This window comes from Schistocerca gregaria, chromosome 1 (assembly GCF_023897955.1).
Source record: "Schistocerca gregaria isolate iqSchGreg1 chromosome 1, iqSchGreg1.2, whole genome shotgun sequence".
In the NCBI taxonomy this organism is placed as follows: domain Eukaryota; kingdom Metazoa; phylum Arthropoda; class Insecta; order Orthoptera; family Acrididae; genus Schistocerca; species Schistocerca gregaria.
Genome location: NC_064920.1, coordinates 461,311,391 through 461,339,324, shown reverse-complemented (window position 1 = coordinate 461,339,324; position 27,934 = coordinate 461,311,391). Strand labels below are relative to the sequence as shown.

Genomic DNA, 27,934 nt, shown 5'->3' with positions numbered 1-27,934 from the left:
AGGGAGAGAGGAGGAGGGAGAGAGGGAGGGGGATTTTTTTAGATACAGTAATGTGCAATGCTAGAGTTTGGATTCTAGTATGAAGAAAAAAAGTGGATAATAAATGAAATAACATAACTCATGGTTTATTTGGAAGCCTGGCTCAAAATAAAACCTGATTACAAGTATATAGGAGGAAGTTCTCCACTGTGCTAACTTAAAAGTTGGTTTCTTAATTTATGAGTCAAAGCAGGTTGAATGAAGCACTCGATTTCAACCTTCAGCATTGCTTGCTGCTATTGTTTGCTTCTTTCGCAATAGTAGGCTGTAAAGTACATGGGACATTAGCATTTTTGCATTTATTCAAGATTTTTGTTTCCTCTTGGTGGAAACATTTAGTAGTTGACAGTAAGTCAAATTACACCTAGCATGTGCGTTACATATAATTATAGTATTTATACTACAATCTGTCAAAGTATTTTATGCAGCACATCCTTCGTGTAGTCCCAGGACCATGAGGGATGGTGCTAGTCATCTGAGCTGCTACTTTTTGCACCCAAGCACCTGTGGCTCTTTATCAGACTACTCTGATGATAAACTCCTCAAAGCAGAAGCTCACCATTTATTTTGTTAAATATGACATGTACTCCACTGGAAGAAGTACATATTAGAGGGAAAAAAAACCATTTTAATTTTTTGAAGTCAGAGATGTTGAGAAGCTACTGTCCATTTGACACCATGATCTATGAGGCAGTACTAGTTGAAATGGACAAGGATAGGTTAGGAAAATGGCTACATGCTTTTTAAGGAGCCATTACATCATTACTCTGAAATGAGTACAGAAAACTGTGAAAAATCTGGGTCAGTAGAGCCCAAACTTCTGCAAAATAAAAATATATATTTACCTCACGTTAATTAGTAAAAGGGAGCTAAAGGTGTGATTTGTGATGGCAGGGAAAATGGCTATCTTGTAAACGGTAATTATAACAGCTGACAACTTGCCAAGGTGTAACTTTTTATGACGCATGCCTGGAAAGTAAGTACCATTTTGCAAAAAAAAAAAAAAAAAAAAAAAAAAAAAAAAAAAAAAAAAAAAAAAAAAAAAAAAAAACCTCATAAAAACATTTTTCAAACAAAAATTTATTTTTACATTAAACAGCATTTCTTAAACTATCTTTCTACGTAGTTGCCACCATTGTCCAGACATTCTGAGTAGGACTGTGTGGTGGTTTGTTATACTTCACCTCATGCACCAAACACTTAAATAAGTTGCCACCTGAACATTCCTTTTATATTCAATGAAAGTTGCTTACCAAGTAATCGGTCGCCATTCAGTATTATTAATCAGGGCCCAGCTACCTGTGACCTGAATCCTTGTGCCTTCTTCCTCTAACTTGGCTCAGATTTCACCTATTCGCAGGCTGCAGATAAAGCTGCTAAAAATTAACTAATAGATCTCATTCACTCCATCAATAAGAAGTGATAGATAAGGACAGTTACCAACTCGTGTACTGCCTCTCTGCATTAAATACACAACAGATTTTTTTAAACAGTTATGATACATTTATTTTCTCTGACATTTCACATTCTTAGATTTCAAGGAGCTCTTTCTTCTGGACTACCCGCTCCATGGAACTCTTATCTCCACCTCCGCAGGTAGAGTCATCTGACTGCTATCCATTGCCGTACAGTCAGTGGATCGTTAGCTCTGCTATCAGCACCTATGATTTAAAACACCTCATAATAGTGGGGTAGTTACTAATTATCAACTACTATCAGTCACAAACATCCTTTCTGCATCATAAGTATTTAAGGATATGTTACTTCCCACTCAAGGAATGGGATGTATCACTACAATTTGTGATAGTGGGAAACCTACTTTTCTATGCCCTCTTCACAGAAAGTGAAGACAGTCACTGCTAAACACTGCTTTTCATGTCGTCATCGGTGTGATGCATCTTCCTGCAAAATCACACTTCACATTCAAGACCAAGTTGTAGTCTGAAAGAGTGAGATCAGGGCAGTGTGGCAGGTTATCTAACTACTCACAAAGGAATTGGTGAATAATGTTTTGAGTGACACCAACAGGATACCTTGCCTGAGCATTTTGTTTTGGATTGTTCATTGATGTTTTCTCAATGTTTCACAGTATTGTAGTGCATTGCTGGTTCACCTCTCAGAAGGGAACAAGCAGAATAATCTGTCTGTCTCAGAATGCAGTGTGCATGAATCTTTGTGCTGACAATGGGGGGGGGATTCTTGAGTGTCTCCATTGTATCAATTGTTGCTCTGACTGTGGACTGATATGACAATCTAAGTTTCAACACCAAGCTCTATTCCGTTTAAGAATTCATCTCTCCCATCAGTGTATTGGGTAAGTAATGTCACAGCACTGCCAAGTTGTTTCATTTTGTGGACATGCTTTATTATTTTTGGAACACAATAAGAAGACAATTTGTGAAAATTTAAGCAATTTGTGACAATCTCATGCAAAACAGTATCTGAAATTTCTCACAAAACATTCTTATTGTGAACCAAATTTTTTCGTTCATTTACTCAAGCAAACTATTATTGACAACAGGAGTCCACCCACCATGTGCTACATCATGAACATTGGTTCATCATCAATGAATTGTCTCCCCCACTTCTCACCATTACATCGGTCATTTCATTTTCACTGTAAGTTTCTACAAGATGATGATGATTTTCAGCTGGCTTAACGTTCTTTGCTTTCAATAACCATATTACAGAAGACACTTCACAGTCTGCAGACTCCAAGGTTGTCTTAAACATTTTGAACGATCACTGACACATGTAAACACAACATATTCCACCAGCAATACCATCAGTGAAAAGATAATGAATCAGAGACACGAGAGTGAAAGAGCAGAACTGTGACTAGTGCTGCGTTAGAGGTAGAATGAAATGGTACTTACTTTCCAGACATGCCTACAATTTGCCTGCCACAGGCTTTATCTTCTTAATGTAAAAATTTCATTTAATATTATCTGATGTTATTAACAAAAATGATTCAAATGGCTCTGACCACTATGTGAGTTAACTTATGAGCTCATCAGTCGCCTAGAACTTAGAACTAATTAAACCTAACTAACCTAAGGACATCACACACATCCATGCTCGAGGCAGGATTCGAACCTGCGACCGTAGCAGTCACGCGGTTCCAGACAAAAGCCTAGAACCGCACAGCCACACCGGCTGGCTGTTATTAACAGACAGATGTTATTTGGACTATAGTACAATCGAAACCAGGTTTTCATAATTACCTGAGAGTGCTTTTTTCACAGAACTCCATCTGTATGTACATGAACTGTATCTCTCGAAGTTCTGGTTGGAGGGGATCCTCAGGGGCAGATTCCTCGCGATCTGTAGAAGGTGCTGTAGATGAATACTGCTGCTCAACAACAGATGTGTCTCTTTCAAATTCCACTCCATCAGATGAGTCGCAATCTGGTCTACAAAAATGTAATAGATTTTCCTTTTCTCCCAACTGAACAATAATATTAAATAAAAATACTTATTACTCAAATACTAGATGATGAAGCACTACACAATAAATGACACTGATTTTTGTAATCTTAATTGTTTTATTTTCCTGGAGCAGAAAACAGGGTGTCAGAACTCTCATAAAAATATTCTGCCAACAAAGTAGTTTGCTACCAATCAACCCGTCTTTCTCTGTCTGTTATATTTATGCAGTGAATGGAATATATACTTTGAATTTTCAGTTTTGCTCAAAGTGTGCTTCTGATCTCTGAACAGTGACTAGAAACTGTTTGGCAATAGTACAGGGTGTTTATAAATGAATATCGGGGTTTTAACCCATTATAATATTTATTATATTAAACTTACAGTTATAAATGATATGTCAAATTAAAGAGCAACTTAAACAGTTTTACCAAGAACCTTATAAATGTTCAATGTGAGCACCATTTGTCACACGGCACACATAGTGTCTATAGAAGAGTTCTTCCCACAGCCAATGACAGGGCTTGCTCTGCATGGTCTCCACGTTCACCCGACCTAATGCCATGTGAATTTTTACTTTGGGGCTTCATCAAGGATTGTGTGTACATGCCTCCACTACCAGCAGACCTCCCTAAATTAAAAAAAGCGGATTGAAGCAGCTGTTGCTACAATCACCGAAGACACACTTATCAACTTTTGGGAAGAACTCTGTTATAGACTTCATGTGTGCCGTGTGACAAATGGTGCTGACATTGAACATTTATAAGGTTCTTGGTACAACTGTTTGAGTTGCTATTTAATTTGAAATGTCATTTATAACTAAGTTTAATATAACATAGACTCCAAGACCCACCAAGCGGGAAAGCGCCGGCAGACAGGCACATGAACAAAACACACAAACACACACACAGAATTACAAGCTTTCGCAACTGGCAGTTGCTTCGTCAGGAAAGAGGGAAGGAGAGGGAAAAATGAAAGGATGTGGGTTTTAAGGGAGAGGGTAAGGAGTCATTCCAATCCCGGGAGCGGAAAGACTTCCCTTAGGGGAAAAAAAGGACAGGTGTACACTCGCACACACACACACATATCCATCCGCACATACACAGACACAAGCAGCTGTTTCCTTTTCTGTTCTACTCACAAATTGAGTAAGGAAAAAGTGATTGTCTATATGCATCTGTATGCATCTGTATGACTCCTCATATCTCTTACTTTCATAGTCCTTAAGCAAAACGTCCTTCGATGGCAGTATAACAATTCTGCAGTCAGCCTGTAACGTCAGTTCTCTCAACCGTACCTCATGAAAATAGTGTCATCTCCCTTCCAGGAATTCCCATTTGAGTTCATGAAGCATCTCCTAATACTTGCGTGCTTATCAAACCTATCAGTAAAAAATCTAGTAGCATGCATTTGAATTGATATTATGTCTTCCTTTAATCCAACCTGGTAGGGATCCCATGTACTGAAGCAGTACTCAAGAATGGGCCGCATTAGTGTTATATGCTGTCTCCTTTATAGATGAGTTACATTTTCCAAAGGCTATCTTCTGTCTGTATATGGTTTTTACTTTCACACCACTCTGCAATGTTAAGCTTAGATATTTAATTGATGCAACTATGTCAAGCAGCAGATTATTAATGTTGTACTCCAACATTAGAGGATTGTTTTTCCTACTCATCAGCATAAACTTACATTTTTCTACATTTAGCGCAGGCTGCTACTCATCACACCAACTAGAAATTTTGTCTACGTATCCTCCTACGGTCACTCAATGACACCTTCCGACACACCACAGTATCATAACTAAACAGCCACAGATTGCTGCTCACCCTGTCTCTCATATAATTTGTGTATACAGAGTACAGCAGTGGTCCTATCACACTTCCCTGGGGCACTCCTGACGATACCTTTGTCTCTGACGAACACTCGCTATTGAGTACAAAGCTCTGGGTTCTATTATTTAAGAAGTCTTCAAGCCATTCTCCTATCTGGGAACCTATTCCATATGTTCATATCTTTGTTGGCAGTCTGGAATGGGGCAGCATGCCAAGTACTTTCCACAAATCTAGGAACAGAATGTGGGATCTGCCTGTTGTGCTTCATCCCATGGTTTGCAGGATGTCTTTGCGTGTAAAGGGCAAGCTGAGTTTTGCACGAGTGATGGTTTCTGAAACTGAGCTGACGCATGGACAGAAGCTTTTTTGTCTCAATGAAATTTGTTATGTTTGACCTGTCAATACATTCACGAATTCTGAAGTAAACTATAGTTAAGGAAACTAGTGATTATGAGGGTCCTTTCTCTTACCCTCCTTATATACAGGAGTCACCTGCACCTTTTTTCCAGCTACTAGAGATTTTGTGTTGGACAAGAGATTGGCGATAAATGGAAGCTATGAGGAGATGTCTGTTCCAACTCTGCTTAAGGAGAAGCCACCTGTCCACTAACAGGTTGAACGGGCAAGGCCAGATGGCCGGCCCCCACATTGATTCTCCACCTCGAGTTACTTGAACGCATTACAAGTGACCACTCATTTTGCGACGGGTATGCTACAAGGTGTCTTGTTGACAGAGCCCATTGGTGAAACAAGTCACATCTGATGTATCCCATGTGATGCCCCATCCCAAGGCAGCAGCCTGCACATGGCTGAATGCGCACATTAGCATCTTCAGCTGCTCACGAACTGTGCCAAGACTCATCCTGTGTAAGTGCACAGCATGCGTGCGCTCTACCTAACCTACTACTATTAACTTATGAATTAAAGTATGAAAAACAAACAATGGAAGTTCTATGTGACTTGCAACTCTCCTGTTGCGTCACCAATGGAGGCTGTTGACTTACTGCTGTAATCAGTGGTCACTTGCCCTTTGATACAAATAACAAATATGCTATAGTGTGTGCCAATGTATACTAAACTGATACTAAATCATGAGACTACAATTTATTTTTAATACAATATGGCAAATCAAATTTACAAACTGTTTTACTGACAAAGTATTGGCCCAAAAAGTTAACATTATATGTCATTCTAAAGTTATGCTATTTATTCATAGTCTACATTTTCATAATACAAGCAGAAATAAAATAAACAAAAATAAATGGTTTACGGGTACATTCATTTTTAACTCTACAATATTTTCTGCTAACTAAGCCCGTCATCTGTGGTGTCATCATTTTTAAACATCATTGCAACAGCACAGTGGGATATTCTGTATCTTCATTGTCACATAAATTTGGCTGTGGTTATATGGGACCTGAGAACATAGCTGTCGCTGTTCTGAATACATAATGGAATTCGCTTGTATACTGAAATAATTGTATACTTGTATACTTGTATACTGAAATAAAAATGTTCCAATTTCATCTGATTGTCACTCTCTCATTCATTGCGTAAAACCAGCAGCTGACATTGAGTATTTGTCCAATTTTCAAGTCAATTCAACTCTGACTACAAACAGTTTTACAAATGAATTCAGGTAAACTGTAGTTTAAATGTGGTAGATGTTCATAAAAAGCCAAAGCAGGAGGTGTAGATCCACATGGTTGATGGAACGAAATTTGCTGCCCACTCTCCAGACCCATCCTTGCATTCATCCTCGATCTCAGCCAAATTGGTGTCACAGTTCTCCCTCCAATCCTTCTGTAGCACAGTGCTTGAGCAACTGTGGAAGACAGACTGCAATATCTTCTAAGGTGCAGGTCATACGTAACAACAGCAACTAGGATACAAGTAAAAAATTGCAATCACAATTCAGTCTACGCTCGAACTTTCATTCATCTCATAATGTAGTTATGTCTATTGATCATATCTCAGTGATGAGTATTGCCACTGCTATTCTCATGATAATAATTACAGCCAATTTACTACGATTTATTTTGTTTGTTAGACATTGAATTTTGAATTAATTTTCTTTCTTGGTTAATCTGAATGTCATCATAATGTTCTAAAGCCAATAAAAAGCTGGCGATATTCTTACTCAGCATACGTGAACAGTGAGCTGACAACTCATTTGCAACCCATTTGGTATATCATTACAGTCTCTCATAAACAAATAAAATACTAACTTGTGTTTCTGAATGACAACATTTTGCCTTTGAATGTTATCTTGGCTTAAAAAGTAGCCGAAGTAAAATAAAACAATGGATAATATAGGATGGAATAATGACAATATTAGGAAAAGGATAGTCATTACTCTCCATATAGTGGAGATGCTGAGTCGCAACAAAAAGACTGTCAAACACAGCTTCCACCCAAACAGGCCTTCATCAGAGATGTGTAGAGAAACAACTGAAAGATTTGAGAACAAATAAATCACCCGGTGTGGATGGAATCTCAATTTGGTTTTATAAAGAGTGCTCTATGGCATTGGACTGCAATTATCTTGAATATCTCACCTAGCAAAAAGTCTCAAGTGACTGTAAAAAAGTGTAGGTGACTCCAGTATATAAGAAGGGTAAAAGAAATTATTACAAAATTACAGATCAATTTCCCTAACTTCGGTTTGCTGCAGAATCCTTTAACATATTCTCAGTTTGAATCTAATAAACTTTCTTGAGACTGAGAAGCTTATGTCCACAAATCAGCATGGTTTTATAAAGTATCACTCATGCGTAACTCAGCTTTCCCTTACCTCACGCAATATACTGAGAACTATGGATGAAAGGCAACAGGCAGATTCCATATTTCTAGATTCCCAGAAAGCATTTTGCACAGTGCTCCATTGCAAGCTGTTAATGAAGGTGCAAGCATAAGAAAATTTCACAGATATGAAAGTAGCTCAAAGACTTCTTAAATACTAGAACCCAGTATGTTGTCCTTGTCGGTGAGTGTTCATCAGAGACAAGGGTATTGTCAGGAGTGCCCCATGGAAGTGTGATAGGACCACTGTCATTCTCTATGTACATAAATAATTTGGCAGACAGCATGGGCAGGAATCTGTGATTGTTTGCTAATAATGCTGTGGTGTACGGTAAGGCATCAAAGTTGAATTACTATAGGAAGATACGAGATGACTTGGTGTGATGGACAACAGCTAGTTCTAAACATAGAGAAATGTCAGTTAATACTAATGAGTAGGAAGACCAAACCTCTAAAGTTTGGATATAGTATTACTAGTGTCCTGTTTGACACTGTCAAATCATTTGAATATCTGGGTGCAATGCTGCAAAGCAATATGAAATGAAATGAGCATGTCAGGGATGTGGTAGGGAAAGTGATGGTCGAATTCAGTTTACTGCGAGAATTTTAGGAAAGAGTGGTTCACCTGTAAAGGAGACTGCATATAGCACGCTCATGTGACCTATTCTTAAGTACTGATCAATTTTGAGATCCCTACCAAGCTGGACTGAAGGAGGACATCGAACCAATTCTGAGGTGGCTGCTAGATTTGTTACTGTTAGATTTGAATGACATGTCAGTGTTACAATGGGAGTCCCTGGAGGGAAGGTGATGTTCTTTTTGAGTAACACTATTAAGAAAATTTAGAGAAAAGGCATCTGAAGCTGACTGCCACAGGATTCTACTGCTGCCAACATATTACGTGCGAAAGGATGGTGAAGACAGGTACAGGAAATTACAGCTTGGATGGAGGCATATAGAGTGTCATTTTTCCCTCACTCTATTTGCAAATGGAACAGGAAAGAAATGTGAGAGTTGCATTTGCATGAGTGTGTGTATGTTGCCTAATTAGGATAGGTTTTTTTTTTCCACTCACCATCTCTGCTATACAGTGGGAGCAACTATCCTTTTCATAATAGAGTAGCAATGTGTTTGAATGTGGTATCCTTTTTATGTGTGAGAACTTTTATTGCAAACCTGTTCAAATACAAGTGTTTGTAATATGACAGAATTTGATGCTATTGCCTCCCACGTTTCACAAAATAGTCAGTTTTTAAGAAGATCAGTAGACTGTTACAATGCACAATTCATAGTTTCTGTGCTAGTCAAATCAATTGATTGATTGAGCAAGGCCAATACTCAGGACGTATTCATGCACAAGGGAAAAAATACCAAATTTTCCCCGGATTTCCCAGTTAAAAACACTTTTTCTCCAGGTGACAACAAACATTTTGGCAGGTGAAAATACACTTTCTCCATGTTAAGTGAGAGTATATGTTTCCTCTTAACTGTAAAACTTATCAATCATTTGAATGGAAAAGGCTTAACACACTGGCATAGAACTTTGAGGTACTTTAGGAAAAGAAACCCAACAGAAAAACAACAGATTTGGTAAAGATCTTTTATGCGCAGCAAACATGTATGCTGCATATTTTCATGTTACGAAAGTAGTTAATGCTAATTTCTGAAGTACTAAAAGTCTGAAATCGAGACTGCGACGAGCTTTTGTCAGCCAATCACAGCTAACATAAAATTATCTCATCAGCAAATAAAAGCAGATAGAGCAAAGGACATGTGATAGTCAGCCAACCCTGTTAAGTAGCGCAAGCACACAAATAGGAAAAGGACATGGTTTAAATACATATACACATAGTATAGTTACAAGAAATGCAAAGCTTTCATATATAATATTTGTCTTTTCTGCGGTGTTACCTCTAAGATACATCAAACACAAATGTGCCAGTAAAATGTTAAATGATGACTTAAATGTCTGGTCTTTTGAGGCTGAAATTTTTCTAAGTGGCTGGCCCTCAAAGTGTTAAGTTTTCAATGAGATGTAAACACTCTGTGATTTGCAAAATTCAGTGCACATTCTTACACATAACATAATTCATCTTGTGTAAATGGAAATTTACTTTGAAGTAACAGTTCTCAAACCAACATTTGCAATATGTTGCCATGACCTGTTAGAAATATGCTCATTTGGGCAGTTGCCAGATAGCACCAGAATATGGGCGTTACTTTGCATGCGGATCTATGACAACATAGGGAGCCCGTGTTTGGTGTCTACTCTGCTCATACAACTTTCGCTGCATTTCTGCTTGAAATTCTGTGCCTAGTGGGGCATCATGTAACCATGTGCAGCATGTTGTTTGGAGGGGATGTACAGAGTTATTTACACTTAGGGCAACTGTTTTATCATATTATGTTCAGATAAGAAATGCAAAATTAGAAAGCAGTCCTTGGCACAATATCTGTTTCAACACTACAACACAAAGTTCCCTAATATTTTGCTATCTGGAGACTTTAACAGAGTTGCTCCCCCTCCACACTTGTATTCTGTAGTGTTGTTGTGTAGCATTTCAAAACAAGTTTTCATCTACGCAGCACTGCAAAATGCTATTTCGAAGAATCACACATTTATTGACTTGGGGGAAAAATATTATACCAGAACTAAGAACAATAAAGTTTTCACAACTTTTTCAAACTGTATAAAAATTAACACGGTTACTTATGAACCCAAGAAACTGCATAATTGGCAGTTTATATTCTACTTCGTGAGTAAATATCAAGCCTTATTGGAATTTACAATGACAAAACATGGTTTGCTTCCCACCTATAATTTACTTAAGAATGGTGTCCTGCAAATTTAAGACAGACAACACAAATTAGGAAACAACGTGTCAAGCCTACAGAAGGGAACAGACAAGTGTTGAAACACATCTCGTGATCGAAAAACATTGTGGTTCACGGAAGGTAGGTATGTACAATCCAGCTAAAGCTTTCAGTGTTGTTTGCAGGAAGACCATTTTCTTGTAGTATCATTACTGTATTATCTTACACTTGGTTCTTCATTATGGCATAATGCCATAAGATGGAAACATGCATTTGAAATTCTGCGAACAGTTGGAACTTACTAATAGTGTGGAATGAAGCACTTCATTTCAAATAAATTGACTGTCTCTGCGCAAAAGATTAATAAAAGCCAAATATCTTCAGCAAAGCATTCATGCTTGATTGCCAACAATGTGGAAATAAAATAAAATCAGAAAACTGAAACTAATAACATATTTTAGTCTTCAGCAATTGCGTGGATGCATTTTAATTGATTTGATAGCTTCTAGCCACTGAAATCCATTTTGTTTTCATTTGACATGAGAGCTGTAAATAAAGAGACATCAAAATAATGAAACATAAATGCAGATCATGTGAGGACTACTCTCCACTATACCTCTGAATATGCTGCACATGCATGAATATGGCATCTTGGACACGCCAGAAATTTTTTTCCGGTTATCATCAGGCTGCCAGCTGCTACTGCTTACACACCTAATGACCACAATACAAATAGTGAGAAGCAGTATAAAGCACTCCTCATATGAGACTTCAGCTCTGCACATGCAAATGAGCCTGCTGGCAACTGCTCAAATGAACATAATTGAAACAGTTATCCTGTCACACTCATTGAAAGCAGTTTGTTTTTACGAATTATTGCATAGTCTTCATCCTAAAACTTGTGACACATTTTGCTGTCAGCAGACACTTGTGTGCGCACTAGCATTGCCAGGTTGTACGTTTTTCTCGTATTCTTACATTTTTTTACTGTTAATTTCGCCTTACGTTTTTTATTTCCCCATACAGCACTTTCTTCCGTTCTTTTAATATTTGGCGCTAAACTATCACAGAACCCAACACAATTCTTCCCCTTCATAAACACATAACAAAAATTATTACCCTTCAGATATAGATTTTAGGCTGGTCTACGTTAAAATTGGTACTTCTGACAATCACTCGATCGCATAATCAATAATTTTGTTGATATACTTATTTCCAATTCTGATGTGTACAACTACAGATGTTTGTAAACTAATAAACTTCGTTGCAGTGATAATTTATTGAATATATACAGTGGAAAGTCGTTTTCTTAATTTATTTTTGTTCAAGAATTGTAAAGAGTTCACCAGCGAAGAAGAAACACGGCAAGCAACAGCAGTATAGTCAAGTGTACTTAAAGAAATGGGAAGATACTTTCACGTGGGCTAGGCATGGTTTAACTTCTGATAAACATGCTTTTTGTACATTGTGCCAGAAGTAATTCAGCGTTTCTCATGGTGGACAGTTTGATCTCAAGCAACACACTCAGTACAAAGGATTTCTGTTAAAGGAGAAAGCAAGGAGTCAAGCCACGAAAGTTTCCAAATATTTTGTGAATTCTAAGAAATCTGAAGCCAACGTTGTCGTAGCTTGTGAGTTAGGACTTTTGTATCACACAGTCAAACACAACGTAAGTTACTCAAGTTTGGATTGTAACAATAAATTGACGTCATGTATATTCACAGATTCAGAAACCACTGTAAAACTTTCCTGTGACAAGCCGAAGGCAGAAATGTTGGTGAAAAACGTATTAGCACCTAAAAGTGTCAGTGATGTTGTTAATATTCTAAAAACTTCTGAAAGTAGTAAGTTTTTCTCAGTAGCAACAGATGCTTCGAATAGAGGCAACAGAAAGATGTTCCCAATTTTTATAAGATACTTTGAACTATTAGTAGGTGTACAGAACAAACTTGACATTTATTGAACAACCTGATGAAACTTCAAATGCAGTGGTAAAGTTAATTGTTGATAGTCTGGAGAGCCACTTACTAAACATTAATCATTTAACTGCATATGGTGCAGACAATGCTAATATTGACTTTTGGCAGGAAACAATCTGTTTATCAATTACTGCTTTCCATAAATTCCAACCTGCAGAAAGCCAGTTCTTCAAACCACATGATTCATAATGTGATGAAGCATGCTATGGAAGAGCTGGAAATGGATGTAGGGAATCTTGTTTTGAAGATCTATGATCATTTCTCGATATCAGCTAAAGGGCGTGAGGAACTGAAATCATTTTTTGTAGTTATGGATTTTGAGTGGTCTGATATATTAAGGCATGTGCACACAAGATGACTGTCCTTAACTCCTGCCATGAACAGATTGAGTGCTGGCCAGCTATAAAGAGTTATTTCAGGATCATTGATGCCTGAACAAAGCAACTTGCATCAGTATTTTTAGCTGAAGACCCAGTGAAAGGAATTATTCCTGAAATTTACTTGCATTTTGTGTCAAATATAGGAGGTCAAATGCAAACAATATCCAAATACCTGTAGAAAAGGGAGCTGAGCATCACTGAATCACTTAACAGTATGTGCATGATGTATAAGAAGATTACACAAATAAAGAGTGATAAATTCTATGGGAGTGAAACCAAGAAATTAATGGGAGAGATTTCATCAACATCTCTTAATAAGATTTCATGTGAATTTGATTTTTCTATGACACATTGTTGAAATATCTTGAAAACCATTATGACTTCTCAGCTAGTAATAAGTATGCAACGTTGGAACCTCTTTCTTTGAATGGGGAATTACAATATTGTGATTTTGAACTTGCAGTGGAAACACTTGGTCTACAAGATAGGATCAACCTGGATCAGCTATATGAAGAAGTTTGTGAAGTGATACTAAACTTTACTAATTGTATCACTAAGGATGGTGATGTTGCATCTAAGTGGGTAAAATTCTTCACACTAGTGCCTCAACAAAAAGTGACAAATACCTCTCAGATCATGTGTTTTATACTAAGCATACTAGGTTCAAATGCATTTGTGGAACGAGTGTTTTTGATGATGAAGAACAATTAGACTGATGTTAGGAATAGGTGTTCACCAGAACTTATAAAATCAGAGCTTCAAATAGTAATAAATTTTGACATGTCCCTCAAAAATGTTTTTAACCAGCTAAAGAATGACAGTACATTCCTACATAAAGCTAAATCAGTTTCAAAATACCATAGTGATATGAAGGAATAGGGCTTTAAATGCGAGTTTTTTTTTTTTTTTTAATTTAAAATGGCATTTAATAAAAATATGAATGCACTAGCCATTAAAAATGTCCATGAAAAATCTTCCTTTTTTTGTGAAGAAAGTGGCAACCCTAGTGCGCACTGTTTCATTGCTGCAAATGGTGTATTTTCTTTACAATCAATATTTTATAATGGTGTTTTTCTCTTGTTTATGTTTTATGACTGCAGTACTATTCTGCAGTTGCAGGCTAAAGTGAAGCTCTTTAAGTAGCAGTGAAAATTACAAAAATTTAACTCAAAATTAAAACAATGAAAAATTGCCAGAACTCAGTAAGGTTCCTGGGTTCTTCCCAGTTTTCTTCTGGATGAAAAAATTCCCGAGTTTTCCCATGTTTCCTGGTTGTCCCACAGTGTGTACACTGTATTGAGCACTTTGACATATCGAGAATATCTACATCTACATCTACATGACTACTCTGCAATTCACATTTAAGTGCTTGGCAGAGGGTTCATCGAACCACAATCATACTATCTCTCTACTATTCCACTCCCTAACAGCGCGGGAAAAACGAACACCTAAACCTTTCTGTTCGAGCTCTGATTTCTCTTATTTTATTTTGATGATCATTCCTACCTATGTAGGTTGGGCTCAACAAATCTTGAGCCTGTTTGAATGCGAGTAATATTTGCCGAATTCTTCAAAATAAATCTGCATGTGTCTTCAACAGCCAAAGATTCATCCGTAAATGTAAGAAGACCTCCATACTAAACTATTAAACAACATAAAAATCTTGGCCTCAACTGCAATGGTTTCAGCTATGAATGTTAAGACAACCAAGTTTTTCGAATGATGAACCTGGGAAAGAATCCGTAATTACATGTTGACATTACTTGTTTACAGAATCACCACCAAAAACAAACATTTGTTGTACCATGACTCTAGTTTCTTACTTGTTTCATTAAAAAATGGTACTACCTGCTGCTTCAGCCAGTTTCTGACAGCATCCTTGAGCTCATCGTCAGTCATGAAGTTGTCAGTAGCCAGTCAGGCCTTAACCAGTTTGAGGAAGAGATGAAAATCACTGTGCAAAATATGGAGGAGTTGTAAAATACCTCAGCCAAGAAGTCTGAGTTTTCCTTTGTTCATATGGACAGGCAGTCATGATTCCTTCGGTAATCATCCCATGCCATTTGTTTTAGATATATCTTTGGAGTTTCATTAACAGTATTTTCAGGTATTACTCTAATGAAATCGGTTGTCAAAATTCCTTTGCAATCACAAAAAACAGTAACCATCATTTTGCAGTTCGACCATGTCTTCTTGAATTTTTTAGGATTCTTTGGGCAATAAGTATGCTTTTACTGTATGGATTGTTCCTTAGTTTCCAAGTTCACATATCTGCACTTATGTCTCATTTCCAGCCACAATTCTGTCCATGAATTCCTTCCCCTCTTTGCAACCGTGCTAGAGGAATGTCGAGGCTGAACTCACTCTTTCAGTTTTTAGCAAGACATTTTGGTAGCGCCAGTGCACAAAACTTGTGGTAGCATAAAATCTCTTTGACAATGTTGAAGTGGATTGTCGTTGAAATCTGAGATACTTCTTCAGAGAGTTTGGAAATTTTGAACAGATAACTTGCATGCACAATTGAGTCAATATGTTACATAAGTTAATCAGTCGCATCTGAAAGTCTTGACCACTCTCACATGCACATCTATGCGAGCAGCCTTGAATTTTCTACACTGCTCCCTCACACCATCATCACTCATAACCACATCCTTATTCATACAAAACAATTGACGATGAATGCCAGGGCACTGATTGCAAATCAGCAAATAACAGCAACAATAGCAAATAACAGACCATCCCTCGCCACTGGTAGCAGATGTGATAACATCATCCTTTTCACTTGCTTGCTGCTTACACAATGTAGAATGCAGTGTGTTGACTGATGTGACATAATCTTCTAAGTCCCCTTTTCCAACTATTATCTTGAAGCTGCAAGCATTAATGTATTTGCAATAGCCAACTGCAGGTATTTTTCCACTTACAAAAAACTGATCCATTCTTCATCTTCTGAGCTTTCTTCAGAACTGACATTTCCATCAAGGATTCCACTCGCATGACTTTCATATGATACGCTCCACTCCACACTGAGTTCTTTCAGAGGTGGTGGTTCAAAGTCAGGAATCAATAAGGTCTGTAAAAGAACAAATGATTGAGGTGTAATAATTCATATTATTTCTTGTATTTTCTGAAAACAAGTCTTTCTACTCTATGTATAGCTACAATGTTTTGTTAACAACAAAAAAGTAAGACTAACTGTGTATTATAAGTGTTCATAACTCTGCAGTAGATATATAAAGGTTTACCATTCCTCTCAGTCCCCCCCGCCCCCTTTTCACAATGCCGGTTCCACATGGAAAAATTGGTTTAGTTTTTTTTTCCGCTTTCCGTGACTTCTTCTCTCTCATGACAGTTTCATTTCAGGAAAGATTTTGAAAAATCCAATCTTCATTTTCTGTCTACTGATTCTCTCCTAATAACACTTCTGTGAGCAGATTGGAACCTCTCATTATTCATCTTTCACTTTCGTTAAGTTGTACCCTTTTGTTGGCAAATTGCGTCTCATTTGTGTTATTACACTAAATCATGATTAGGGTGCTGATAATTTTTCCATTCACGATCAAACTGTGACTATTAGTTACAGAAAAAAGTATTTATTAATTTTAACAAACATTCATAGTTGAAAATCTGCCAATGTGACTATTATGTCATACATGCAATTGCTCTTTTAAGGTTTTCAAGATCTTTTTAGTCAAAATGCAACGTAGTTCCAAAATTACTGTGTCGAAAAGGCTCATTGCGCCCCATTTTTCCTATTAGACATGTCTTGTTGATTTACAGTTATAGTTGACAGGCTACTACTGATGGTAAGAAACAGACAGAAGAAACAGACAGGAAAAAATAATTCTAATTCATATTATGCCTCTGTTCTTTTGCTTTGGAAGTAGATCGATACTTAAGCAACTGAACATACTAAATCTGTGACTGACTATTAATCAAATCTAAATCCTTATCTTAGCAAACACAAAGCAAACTTGGCTTACTGAATTTGCTTTCTTATTGGATTTTCCTAGGAAGATGACAAAGTTTTTCCTTGGTGCAATATTGAAGTTGTTCATTTCTAGTTAGTAATAAAATGTCATCAGGTGGCTCATTTGTTCTGTGTCTGTTACAATGGTACAATACTACTATACTATCATAAAAAAAGTGAGATTTTCTACGATTTAGTTTTTGCAATATCCCACGCTCTACAACTTTTGAAAGTAGGAGTGAACTCATCAAATTCTCTCTTTGTCAAACTATTTTTATTTTTGAAACTACTTCCATGTGCAATAATTGTTTCTGCTAGTGGCAAGCAGAAACACAACCAATAAAACTTATTCACTGGTAAATAAATTAGATTTCTACAGTTGGCTATGAAGGTAAGTTTCTGACCTTCATTTTACTCTGACTTGATTGGGTTCCAGCAGGCGAAGGTGTCCGACTGCTAACTGTTGTTGGTGGCTGTTCAATAGTTGCACTTTCAATCCAGGAATTAAAGTAGCGCACAACATTTTCATGGTTCAATCTGGACAGCAGCTTCACTTCTCGAGTGATTTTACGGTTTAACTGACGATTTTTGGGATTCAATTCAATACGTTTGATAGCATACACACCACCATCCAATTTGTTCCGAACCTGGAAAACAGGGAATTTTTCTAAGCAGAATGTGTACAAAAGAGACATATAGCAAAATACTATTATAATAATGTGGACTATGTTTTACAAAAATAACTTTGTCAAAGTTCACTTGTTTATAATTTTCCAAACACAGTAATACATCTACCATAAAACAGATATTCCAATCCACAGACCCATTTTGTAGTTACGAGAGAATAATAATAATAATAATAATAATAATAATAATAATAATAAAAGCATGCTTGACAAATTTATGATCCTGGACTGAGAAGGGTACATGCACTAATATTTTGATCACTTCCCTTTGAATCTGTATCAGAGACTTGTTTAATTGATGTACCAATATGAGTCAGTAAATCAGTTGTTCTTCTGTGAGCTACACTAGTATCCCTTTTTGACTTGACAGACAATAGTCATTCGACTAATGAGGGACATGCACATTCAAGAATGTGAGTAATTATTGAAAGTAAAAATTGAAATACCTTTGTCTCCAACATAACACAACCAACAAGCACAAATAGAGAATAACTGTACAATAATTAGGCAAAGTTATACAATCGAAACACACCACAAGCCTAGATATTTTCAGGAAAATCTTAAAACTGCAGGTATGTTGCAGCAAAGTTCATTATGTTAATACGGTGCCAACAAAGAGGAAAATACTGACTTCATTTTAAGGGCACTGTACAAGTGTGGGGGAGGAGGGGGGCTGAAAAACTTCCTAGCACTTTGAATTAAAAAATGAATATTGTACCTTATTAACAGCTGATACCTCATTATGTAAACATAACATTTGTTTAAATTATTATAGCTATTTTTAATTTGAAATGGAATCTGAGAGGGCAATTTAAGATTCATGGAGTTGTTAGGGATCACAAAGTTTTTGTTGTGCAGTTACAGATCAACATGCAGTTTTTGTTAATCCAAGAAAAATCTGCCAAGGACTTCCACACTGAGATGTCACACATCCCAAGGGAGACATGTTTTTCCTACAACACTGTTAACACCGTAAGAGTCTTATTTCAAGAATGGGCTTTTCACCACCGATCAACATGGGCAGCCCACATCATCAACAGACCTGCGACAAGTAATGCTATCCACAAGCCAATTGATAAGGATCAGAAAATAAACATGAATAATACAGCTGAGATATTGGACATATTCTAGGGCTGTGTCAGCTTCTTTATTAACAATAACCTAAACAGGAGGAAGTGAAGTGGATGTTGAAACGTTTTAACAATGAAGAGAAGGCACAAGTGAAGACAGTAAGAGCGTTTTGGGTCCACTCTGGGCTGAGTTACTAACTGAAGATGAAACCTGATCCCAAAACTAGGGAACAATCACAAAAATTGCACCACAGTGGGTCTCCACATCCAAAGAAACTCTGCATCTTGACATCAGACAAAACAGTCATGGTACCTGTTTCCTGATGGTGGTCTGCCTACCTCTGGCTGACGTATAACCTGAGAGTATTATCCCAACTTCCTTGACCAGGTGAGGCAGGAATTTAAGACAAAATACATAGAAAGCTGACCGGAGGGAACCTCTCATTGTGAGACAAAGCACACGTGCACATGCCCCACACCGTAGCTGCCAAATCAAACATCCTATGTTGCCATCAACTAATGATGTGACTTCTTTGGACAAAGTTTTGATTCTTAACCAGAAGAAACACCCCAAGAGTTCTCATTTCAAGAACAATGAGGATATCAAAAATGCTACTGAGAGCTGGTCTGACCCTTTATGACCTAGAAAAGCTACAATAACAATGTAAAAAGTGCTCTAGCTAGAGGGAGAAGATGGAGGGTGGATGCACAAGGATGTTCAACCTTTGACTACATTCTTTCTCTGTGAAGCCAGAAACTTACAAATCCACCTCCCCCCGCCCCCCCACTCCCCCTCGCAGGGGCACAATAAATACACTCCTGGAAATGGAAAAAAAGAACACATTGACACCGGTGTGTCAGACCCACTATACTTGCTTCGGACACTGCGAGAGGGCTGTACAAGCAATGATCACACGCACGGCACAGCGGACACACCAGGAACCGCGGTGTTGGCCGTCGAATGGCGGTAGCTGCGCAGCATTTGTGCACCGCCGCCGTCAGTGTCAGCCAGTTTGCCGTGGCATACGGAGCTCCATTGCAGTCTTTAACACTCGTACCATGCCGCGACAGAGTGGACGTGAACCATATGTGCAGTTGACGGACTTTGAGCGAGGGCGTATAGTGGGCATGCGGGAGGCCAGGTGGACGTACCGCCGAATTGCGCAACACGTGGGGCGTGAGGTCTCCACAGTACATCGATGTTGTGCCCAGTGGTCAGCGGAAGGTGCACGTGCCCGTCGACCTGGTACCAGACCGCAGCGACGCACGGATGCACGCCAAGACCGTAGGATCCTACGCAGTGCCGTAGGGGACCGCACCGCCACTTCCCAGCTAATTAGGGACACTGTTGCTCCTGGGGTATCGGCGAGGACCATTCGCAACCGTCTCCATGAAGCTGGGCTACGGTCCCGCACACCGTTAGGCCGTCTTCCGCTCACGCCCCAACATCGTGCAGCCCGCCTCCAGTGGTGTCACGACAGGCGTGAATGGAGGGACGAATGGAGACGTGTCGTCTTCAGCGATGAGAGTTGCTTCTGCCTTGGTGCCAATGATGGTCATATGCGTGTTTGGCGCCGTGCAGGTGAGCGCCACAATTAGGACTGCATACGACCGAGGCACACAGGGCCAACACCCGGCATCATGGTGTGGGGAGCGATCTCCTACACTGGCCGTACACCTCTGGTGATTGTCGAGGGGACACTGAATAGTGCACGGTACATCCAAACCGTCATCGAACCCATCGTTCTACCATTCCTAGACTGGCAAGGGAACTTGCTGTTCCAACAGGACAATGCACGTCCGCATGTATCCCGTGCCACCCAACGTGCTCTAGAAGGTGTAAGTCAACTACCCTAGCCAGCAAGATCTCCGGATCTGTCCCCCATTGAGCATGTTTGGGACTGGATGAAGCTTCGTCTCACGCGGTCTGCACGTCCAACACGAATGCTGGTCCAACTGAGGTGCCAGGTGGAAATGGCATGGCAAGCCGTTCCACAGGACTACATCCAGCATTTCTACGATCGTCTCCATGGGAGAATAGCAGCCTGCATTGCTGCGAAAGGTGGACATACACTGCACTAGTGCCGACATTGTGCATGCTCTGTTGCCTGTGTCTATGTGCCTGTGGTTCTGTCAGTGTGATCATGTGATGTATCTGACCCCAGGAATGTGCCAATAAAGTTTCCCCTTCCTGGGACAATGAATTCACGGTGTTCTTATTTCAATTTCCAGGAGTGTATAAGCATGGTATTCAGTCTACTGATATTTACTACAGTAATTCATTGTAAATGGATAGCAAAGAAGAAAGTCTCATGACTGTAACATCCAACACTGACAGACTAAATGAACATTTTAAAAAACTTTCATAACCTGGGAACTTGTGGAAGGTGAAGTATAATGGCACCAAAAAAGGACAAGTTGCAAGAGAGGTAGACTTCATGTGAATACATGTTAAATCTTTACATTAAAATCAAGGCAGGAAACAAAAAAGTCCTACAAGAACAATGTGCCTGAACTAAACAATGGGAAAATGATTTATGCACTTTCTCATTCTTCTTGCTTATGTTCAATGATTTTTTATTACCTTCAGTACATCACCAAATGCTCCTTTCCCCAGCCACTTGAGCACTTCAAACTCATTTTGGATTCTGGACTGCCCCTTGAGATTGGTTGGCAATATCATGTGAATATCAATATCAGGTTCCTCTTCACACGTTTCATCCTCAGGTTGCTAAGACATACCAAGAAAATATTTCTGAATAATTAATAATATGTGCAGATACGATGGCTGGTATGGATGTAGTAGGTTCTTGCACCCACTCAAAAAATTTTGAGTGGGTAAAAACCTACTATGGATTTGAGTAAACATAACATATACCGAGATAATGTTTGCGGAGCAGATATGCTAATTGTATTTACAATGTCATACTTACGTGTTAGAGAGACTTCTCTCCTACTTTTAAAAAAGCTGCTCTTCCAGATACAAGTAGAAACCCATTCACTCCAACATGTTGGACAATAGTAGTTTCCTCTTTGGGAGAGCTGCTCTCCCAAATGATAGAGCAGCCATTCCAAAGTAGGGCACCAGCATCACAAATGTGTAGTGACTTTACTAACCTAACATACTGGTTTAGCTGGTAACCCACATTTGGGAATGCCACAGTCCAAAATAAAGAGTAGCTTACTCAAGTGATGAGACGGCTGCTAATCATCATGAGGTATAGCAGCTGTTCTGATTAAGACGCCAGCTCCACCACAGTTCTCCCAGTGTATGAAAACAAGCATTTACGAAAATAGACACGGCCAGACAAAAAGGTGAAACAACCAGAACATATAGTCGGGGTGCACATTCACTCCAACAGCGTGAATGTAAATGATAAAAGTTGCAATTTTCTGCAACTTTTAGAATGACCACCAGAGTGCAAATGTGTTGTTCATATTTAATGTAGTTATGAGACCTTATACAGCGTATGAAGGATGTGAAAGTTGAGACTATAAGAACAATGGCTGCATTTGGAATGGTGCTGTGATCAAGAGGCATGGATTACTGATGTAAGGTGTAGCATCACGTTTAGCAATTAATCATGGTTCTGATTTACCAATGATGACATGTATGGAGACGACCTGGGGAACTTTCTTCCAATGTTTTGGAGATGCACAGTGGTGTAGCTCCTGGAGTTGTGGTGTGGGGAACCATCAAATATGATTTTAGATCATGACTAACAGAGATCAAGGGAAATCTAAAGGCACGTATGACATCAAGAACATCCTGAGTCGTCAATGTGTTACCTCTTGTGTGACACTGTCATCATGTCATTTTTCAAAAGGAAATACATGTCTGTGTAATACTGAGGAACTCCCATATCCAGCAAGATACTCAGATCAGATGGCAACTCCTTCAGAGTGCCAGTATCCAGGATGTCACGGAGCAGTTACAATAATTGCAGACCAACTCGTCTCAGACGAGGATACAATGGTTTTATGACACCCTTTCGAACTGGGTTGTGCGTGCATGCAGGACAGTGGGGTAAATGCCATAGTGGTCAGTGGGCTCCTACTGTGAAGTTCTTTGTAAATTTGAATCAATTTTGTAATCATTGAAATAATATCACATACCCTATCACCCATCAGGTTTCATTTCCTTTTACTCCCATTCTACATGTTAAACTTTTTTTTGTCAGAAAGTATATGATTGAGGTTTTAACTGAGCATCTACTGGTGACAAACAGCAAACACGCTAGTCGATTTTCAGTGCACTTTTAGCATAAGAACATCAGTAAACATTTGTCTTTCTGAGATATTCTTACTTTATCACCAAGCGAAATGCACCCAAGTGAGTGAAGAATAATATAAGAAAGTAAGTAACTGGAACTTCCAGGCAGAATAAAACTGTGAATCAGATCAAGAGATCAAGACTCAGAAGTGTTCTACTGACTGAGTTACCCAAGAATGGCTCATGATGACCCCCCCCCCCCCCTTCCCCTCCTCCAGCTTTACTTCTGTCAGCACCTCACCTCCTACATTCCAAACTTCACAGAAATTCTCCTGTGAATCTTACCCAGTTAGTACTGCTAGAAGAAACAATATTGTGGAGATATCTTCTCAATAGTATTTCTCCCATGAGTACTAGTCAAGCAGGATTTATCGGAAAACTTATGTGAAAACTGGAAGGTACAAGATGAGGTACTGGCTTAAGAAAAACAGTGAGGACAGGTTGTAAGTTACGCTAAGGTAGCTTAGTTGGTAGAGTACTTGCCTGCAGAAGGCAAATGTGCGAGGCTGAAGTCCCAGACCGGCATATAGTTTTAATTTCCCAGGAAGTGTCAGACCAGTGCACACTCCACTGCATAGAGAACATTCATTCTGGAAGAGACTGTCTACAAAAGGCTGAACAGTGTTATATCTCAAGTTTCCCTTTCATTGTAAAAGCATTCACAACAGACATGGACAGATTTGTGGTGAGAAACAAGAGAAAAACTGAGGAGAGCATACTTGAAGCAGTTAGGCAGCAGAATAGGGAAGAGAATCTAGGACTATTGTTGTTTAGTGATGAACATGTTGATGTAACCAACTGTGAAAATCCTGAGTGTACTTTAAAATCAGATAGCCTTTTCTGTTTTTAAAAGAAATTCCATTAATTTTGAAGTGTAAATATTATTCTTATTTACACAAAATTAAGACCCACACTGTAAATCCAAATATGTGCTTTTAGATTTTTACACTCCAATGCATGTAGTTTAAATTCCTGTTGTTTACAAAAAGCATTATAGTGATTTTAATAACAGTTTGCTGTCTTCGGCAAACAAATAAATGGAATTTTTTCAAATCTTAACCAAAGTGTGTGAGTGAAAGTTAATAGCCAGTTCTGACCAACAGGCCATAAAATCGAGGAATGTTTGGCTTGACAATGGATTTTCAAACTGGAAACATGAAGCACAGAGGATAAAGACTCATGCAACAAGTTCTTTTACTATTAATTACACTGAAGCATTCCAAAATGTTAAAACTACTTAAGTAATTCAACTGATATTGTCATTTCAATTGAAAAAAATGATGGGTAATCAAAAAGGGTTATTGGAAATATTCAGCCAGCTGCGGTGGTGTAGCGGTTCTAGGCGCACAGTCCGGAATCGCGCGACTGCTATGGTCGCAGGTTCGAATCCTACCTCGGGGATGGATGTGTGTGATGTCCTTAGGTTAGTTAGGTTTAAGTAGTTCTAAGTTCTAGGGGACTGATGACTACAGTAGTTAAGTCCCATAGTGCTCAGAGCCATTTGAACCAATTGGAAATATTCAGCACGTTAAAGACGCTGGTGAGACATGGTCTTCTGGTACGAGAATCCGAAACGACAATGAAAATTCAAACTTCTGATGTTTTAAAGGCTCAAGTACGTGTTGTGGCTGAATTAAAATCTGGATTACAAAAAGTGCGATAGGTTGCCAGAAAAAAGAGAAAAATTATCTAAAAATGAATATTAGCTGGAAGCATTGAAACTTAGGTAGAGGCGCAGAGTGTAAGCCGCTTTTGATAATCAATTGAGAAGTCACATACATTGAGAAACCACTGATTTCACACGCACTGACTAAGAATGGGGGGGGGGGGGGGTAAAAAGCGATGCAGTTATACCCTATTTACTCGAATCTAAGCCGCAACTTTTTTCCGGTTTTTGTAATCCAAAAACCCGCCTGCGGCTTAGAATCGAGTGCAAAGTAAGCGGAAGTTCTGAAAAAAGTTGGTAGGTGCCGCAACAACTAACTTCTGCTGTCGAATTATGTGGCGCTACACAGGCATGCTTTGCAGGCACAAAGATAAATACTGACGACAAAACACACACACACACACACACACACACACACACACACACACACACACACACACACACACATTGGAAGACGAGCTTTTTTTCACCGCCCCGAGTTTCGACCACTGCCTTTTCATATGTTATCCAACGAAGTAAATACAAATTCCGTATTGTTCATTTTCGAATGTAGCAGCATTTCAACATACTACGAAAATCCGACTGACAAGATTGTTTGGGATGTTTGTCAATATGGCCAACTCTATGTTCGGAATTTTTTCCTACCTGTGACAAGAGATCGTTGCTAAGAAGAACTTTTATAAATTATGAATCACATGCAGTATTCTTTTCACCATAAGAATAATAACGTACAAATATAAACATTTTGCCATGTATTCTTTCGTGTTTGCTGCTACCTCATTTAAATCCTGTCTGCCTAATAAACTACGAAACTAGAGTGAGACAACAGCAAACGCGGAATAATATACATATCATGTCATGTATATATTCGTATTGTTCCTATAACTAATAGTGATACAGTCAGAAATGAAGCATGGCAATTGACAAGATTTTTAAATCTAAGATGACCAATTTCTGTGCAGAATGTAATGTACTACAGAGGCGCCTGCAAAGATTTTCAACCGGAGAAAATTTTTCGTTAAACTCTCGTTCATAACATCTTCTGTCATACGCAGTCTATTATTTGGTTCTTGTTGATCATTATCAAAGAAAGCAGCAATGTAAGTAACAGCAAATAGCAAGCAGTCTCTTGCCATTGTTTCGCTAATGAGACGATTCCTTTTTTTTTTAATTGTAAGCAACGGTAGCGCGCACAAAAGCAAGCCATGACGCGAGTGGCGACAGGTCATAAACACTCACTATCAGAGTACGACTAACAATGCATGACACAGTACAATAATGGATTTTCAGCTTAGAGTGACGTAAACATCTATAACAACGATAACGGCACTTACCAGATCAAAGAAAAATAAGCAATCAATTCAAACCAGACGAAGTACGTGAAAAAGGAATGGTACCCGTATAAATACGGACGGAGCACCTGATGCATAGCAATGGCTACATGGTAAAACTTAACTGCTAAGCTTAAGACTCTAACCAAACTACTGTAGCTGTATCGTCATTCACTAAACCTAAATTGTGTCTCATATTACAGTGGGCCACCTTTGTTTCGATCTGGATGTGCGGCCTAAAACTTCTCTCTCCCCTGGAATTTCAAGGCTCAAATTTCAGGTGCGGCTCAGATTCGAGTAAATACGGTATATCATCCATAAGCAAACTGCCTCAGCATCATATTTAGAAGTCCTCAGATAACAGTCAAGGTAGAGTTCCAGAGTTCCAGCGAATAGAAGAGAGAATGGGACAGCTGTCTTGGAAGGACGAACCTACAGCAGATGCTAAGTGAGGAGTCAAACTCTATTAACTTCGTGCACTAAGGACTTGCAAAGCTTGTATGTAAGTACCTCTTAGCTAGGGTTACTAGTTTCCATCATACTTTTGTCTATGTGTACCTATGTCTGTTTGTATGTCACTTACACTGTGACAAGTACTTGAACATAAGGTTAGCATTAGAACAACAGAATGTGGCATTTCCATGGTTCATGCTCTTTAGTTCCATAGATTACTGTATATATTTGAATCTTTGAATAAAGTTATAGGCCGGTTTGGCCATTTGTTCAGGTTTCTGATTTGAGAATCTAGCAAGCCTCATCTATGTCTTTATAATTCAATGTCTGTGCTCTTCTGTATGTTCATTGTTAACACGTGAAGCAACAATTAAAAAAAGCAGCAAAAGCTCATTTATCCTATCATCTCCTCTCGATATATACCTCTTCAGTCTAACATCTGAGTCTTTCTATACTGTCTCCAACAAAAGAGACCTGGAAAATCTATCTTGCCTTGACCCTGTCATCATTTCACTCCTCTATGCAGCTGATTGGGTACCAAAAAACAGATGAACAAACGTCCAGCTTCAGCTCTGATCTGAGTGTGAGCTTATAAGAAAGCATGTCTTGACCCAAGTCGGGTTAGCATTGCAAAATTTTTTCGGTTTTATCGAATGAAACTTATGGCATGTTCCAAACTGAGCAAGTCTCTGTTTGTCTCAAAGTTATTTCTGCAGATAGTACTTCAGCATATACCTTGTTTAATCTCATAAACGGTGTTTTAATCCTGCACAGCACATTATCACCCTCAAAACTCAAAGGCCAGTATTACAATGGGGCATCAAATGTTTCTGGCTAATTCTAAGGATTGCAGTCATGAATATGCAAAGAAGAATCTTGACTATGTTTGTGCACTGTACTGCTCATAATCTTGTCATGTAGGATGGATCTAAAAAGTTTTATCAGCAAGAAAATTTACTGAAGTAATGAAGGACTTAAACAATTGTTGGGAACTCACTGAATTGCTGTGCTGTGCTTAAAGAGCTGAAAACTGAAGTTGTGAAAAAAATGGAGAAATTTTTACCTTTTTATCAGCTTACTGTTTAACAGTGTACATGTTAAGATTAAAAATTTTGCTGAATTGTGGCGACTGTTTTATGTTTACACTAGCTGAGTACCCAGTGTTGCCTGGGTATGCATTTACTCCAATCTTCTACTTGCCTGTCTCTTC

The 27,934-nt window shown here is 38.6% G+C and overlaps 1 protein-coding gene across 1 annotated transcript in view; it reads right to left on the bottom strand.

The window, feature by feature from the left end:
* LOC126352433 (eIF-2-alpha kinase GCN2) overlaps positions 1-27,934 on the bottom strand; it is a 284,800-nt gene that overhangs the window by 104,721 nt on the left and 152,145 nt on the right. Inside the window, exons 12-15 of the mRNA XM_050002687.1 lie at positions 21,586-21,732; positions 17,650-17,892; positions 16,200-16,348; positions 3,264-3,452 (exon numbers count right to left, since the gene is read on the bottom strand). Of these exons, the coding sequence (XP_049858644.1) occupies positions 3,264-3,452; positions 16,200-16,348; positions 17,650-17,892; positions 21,586-21,732 (728 nt within the window). The remainder of the gene's footprint in view (positions 1-3,263; positions 3,453-16,199; positions 16,349-17,649; positions 17,893-21,585; positions 21,733-27,934) is intronic.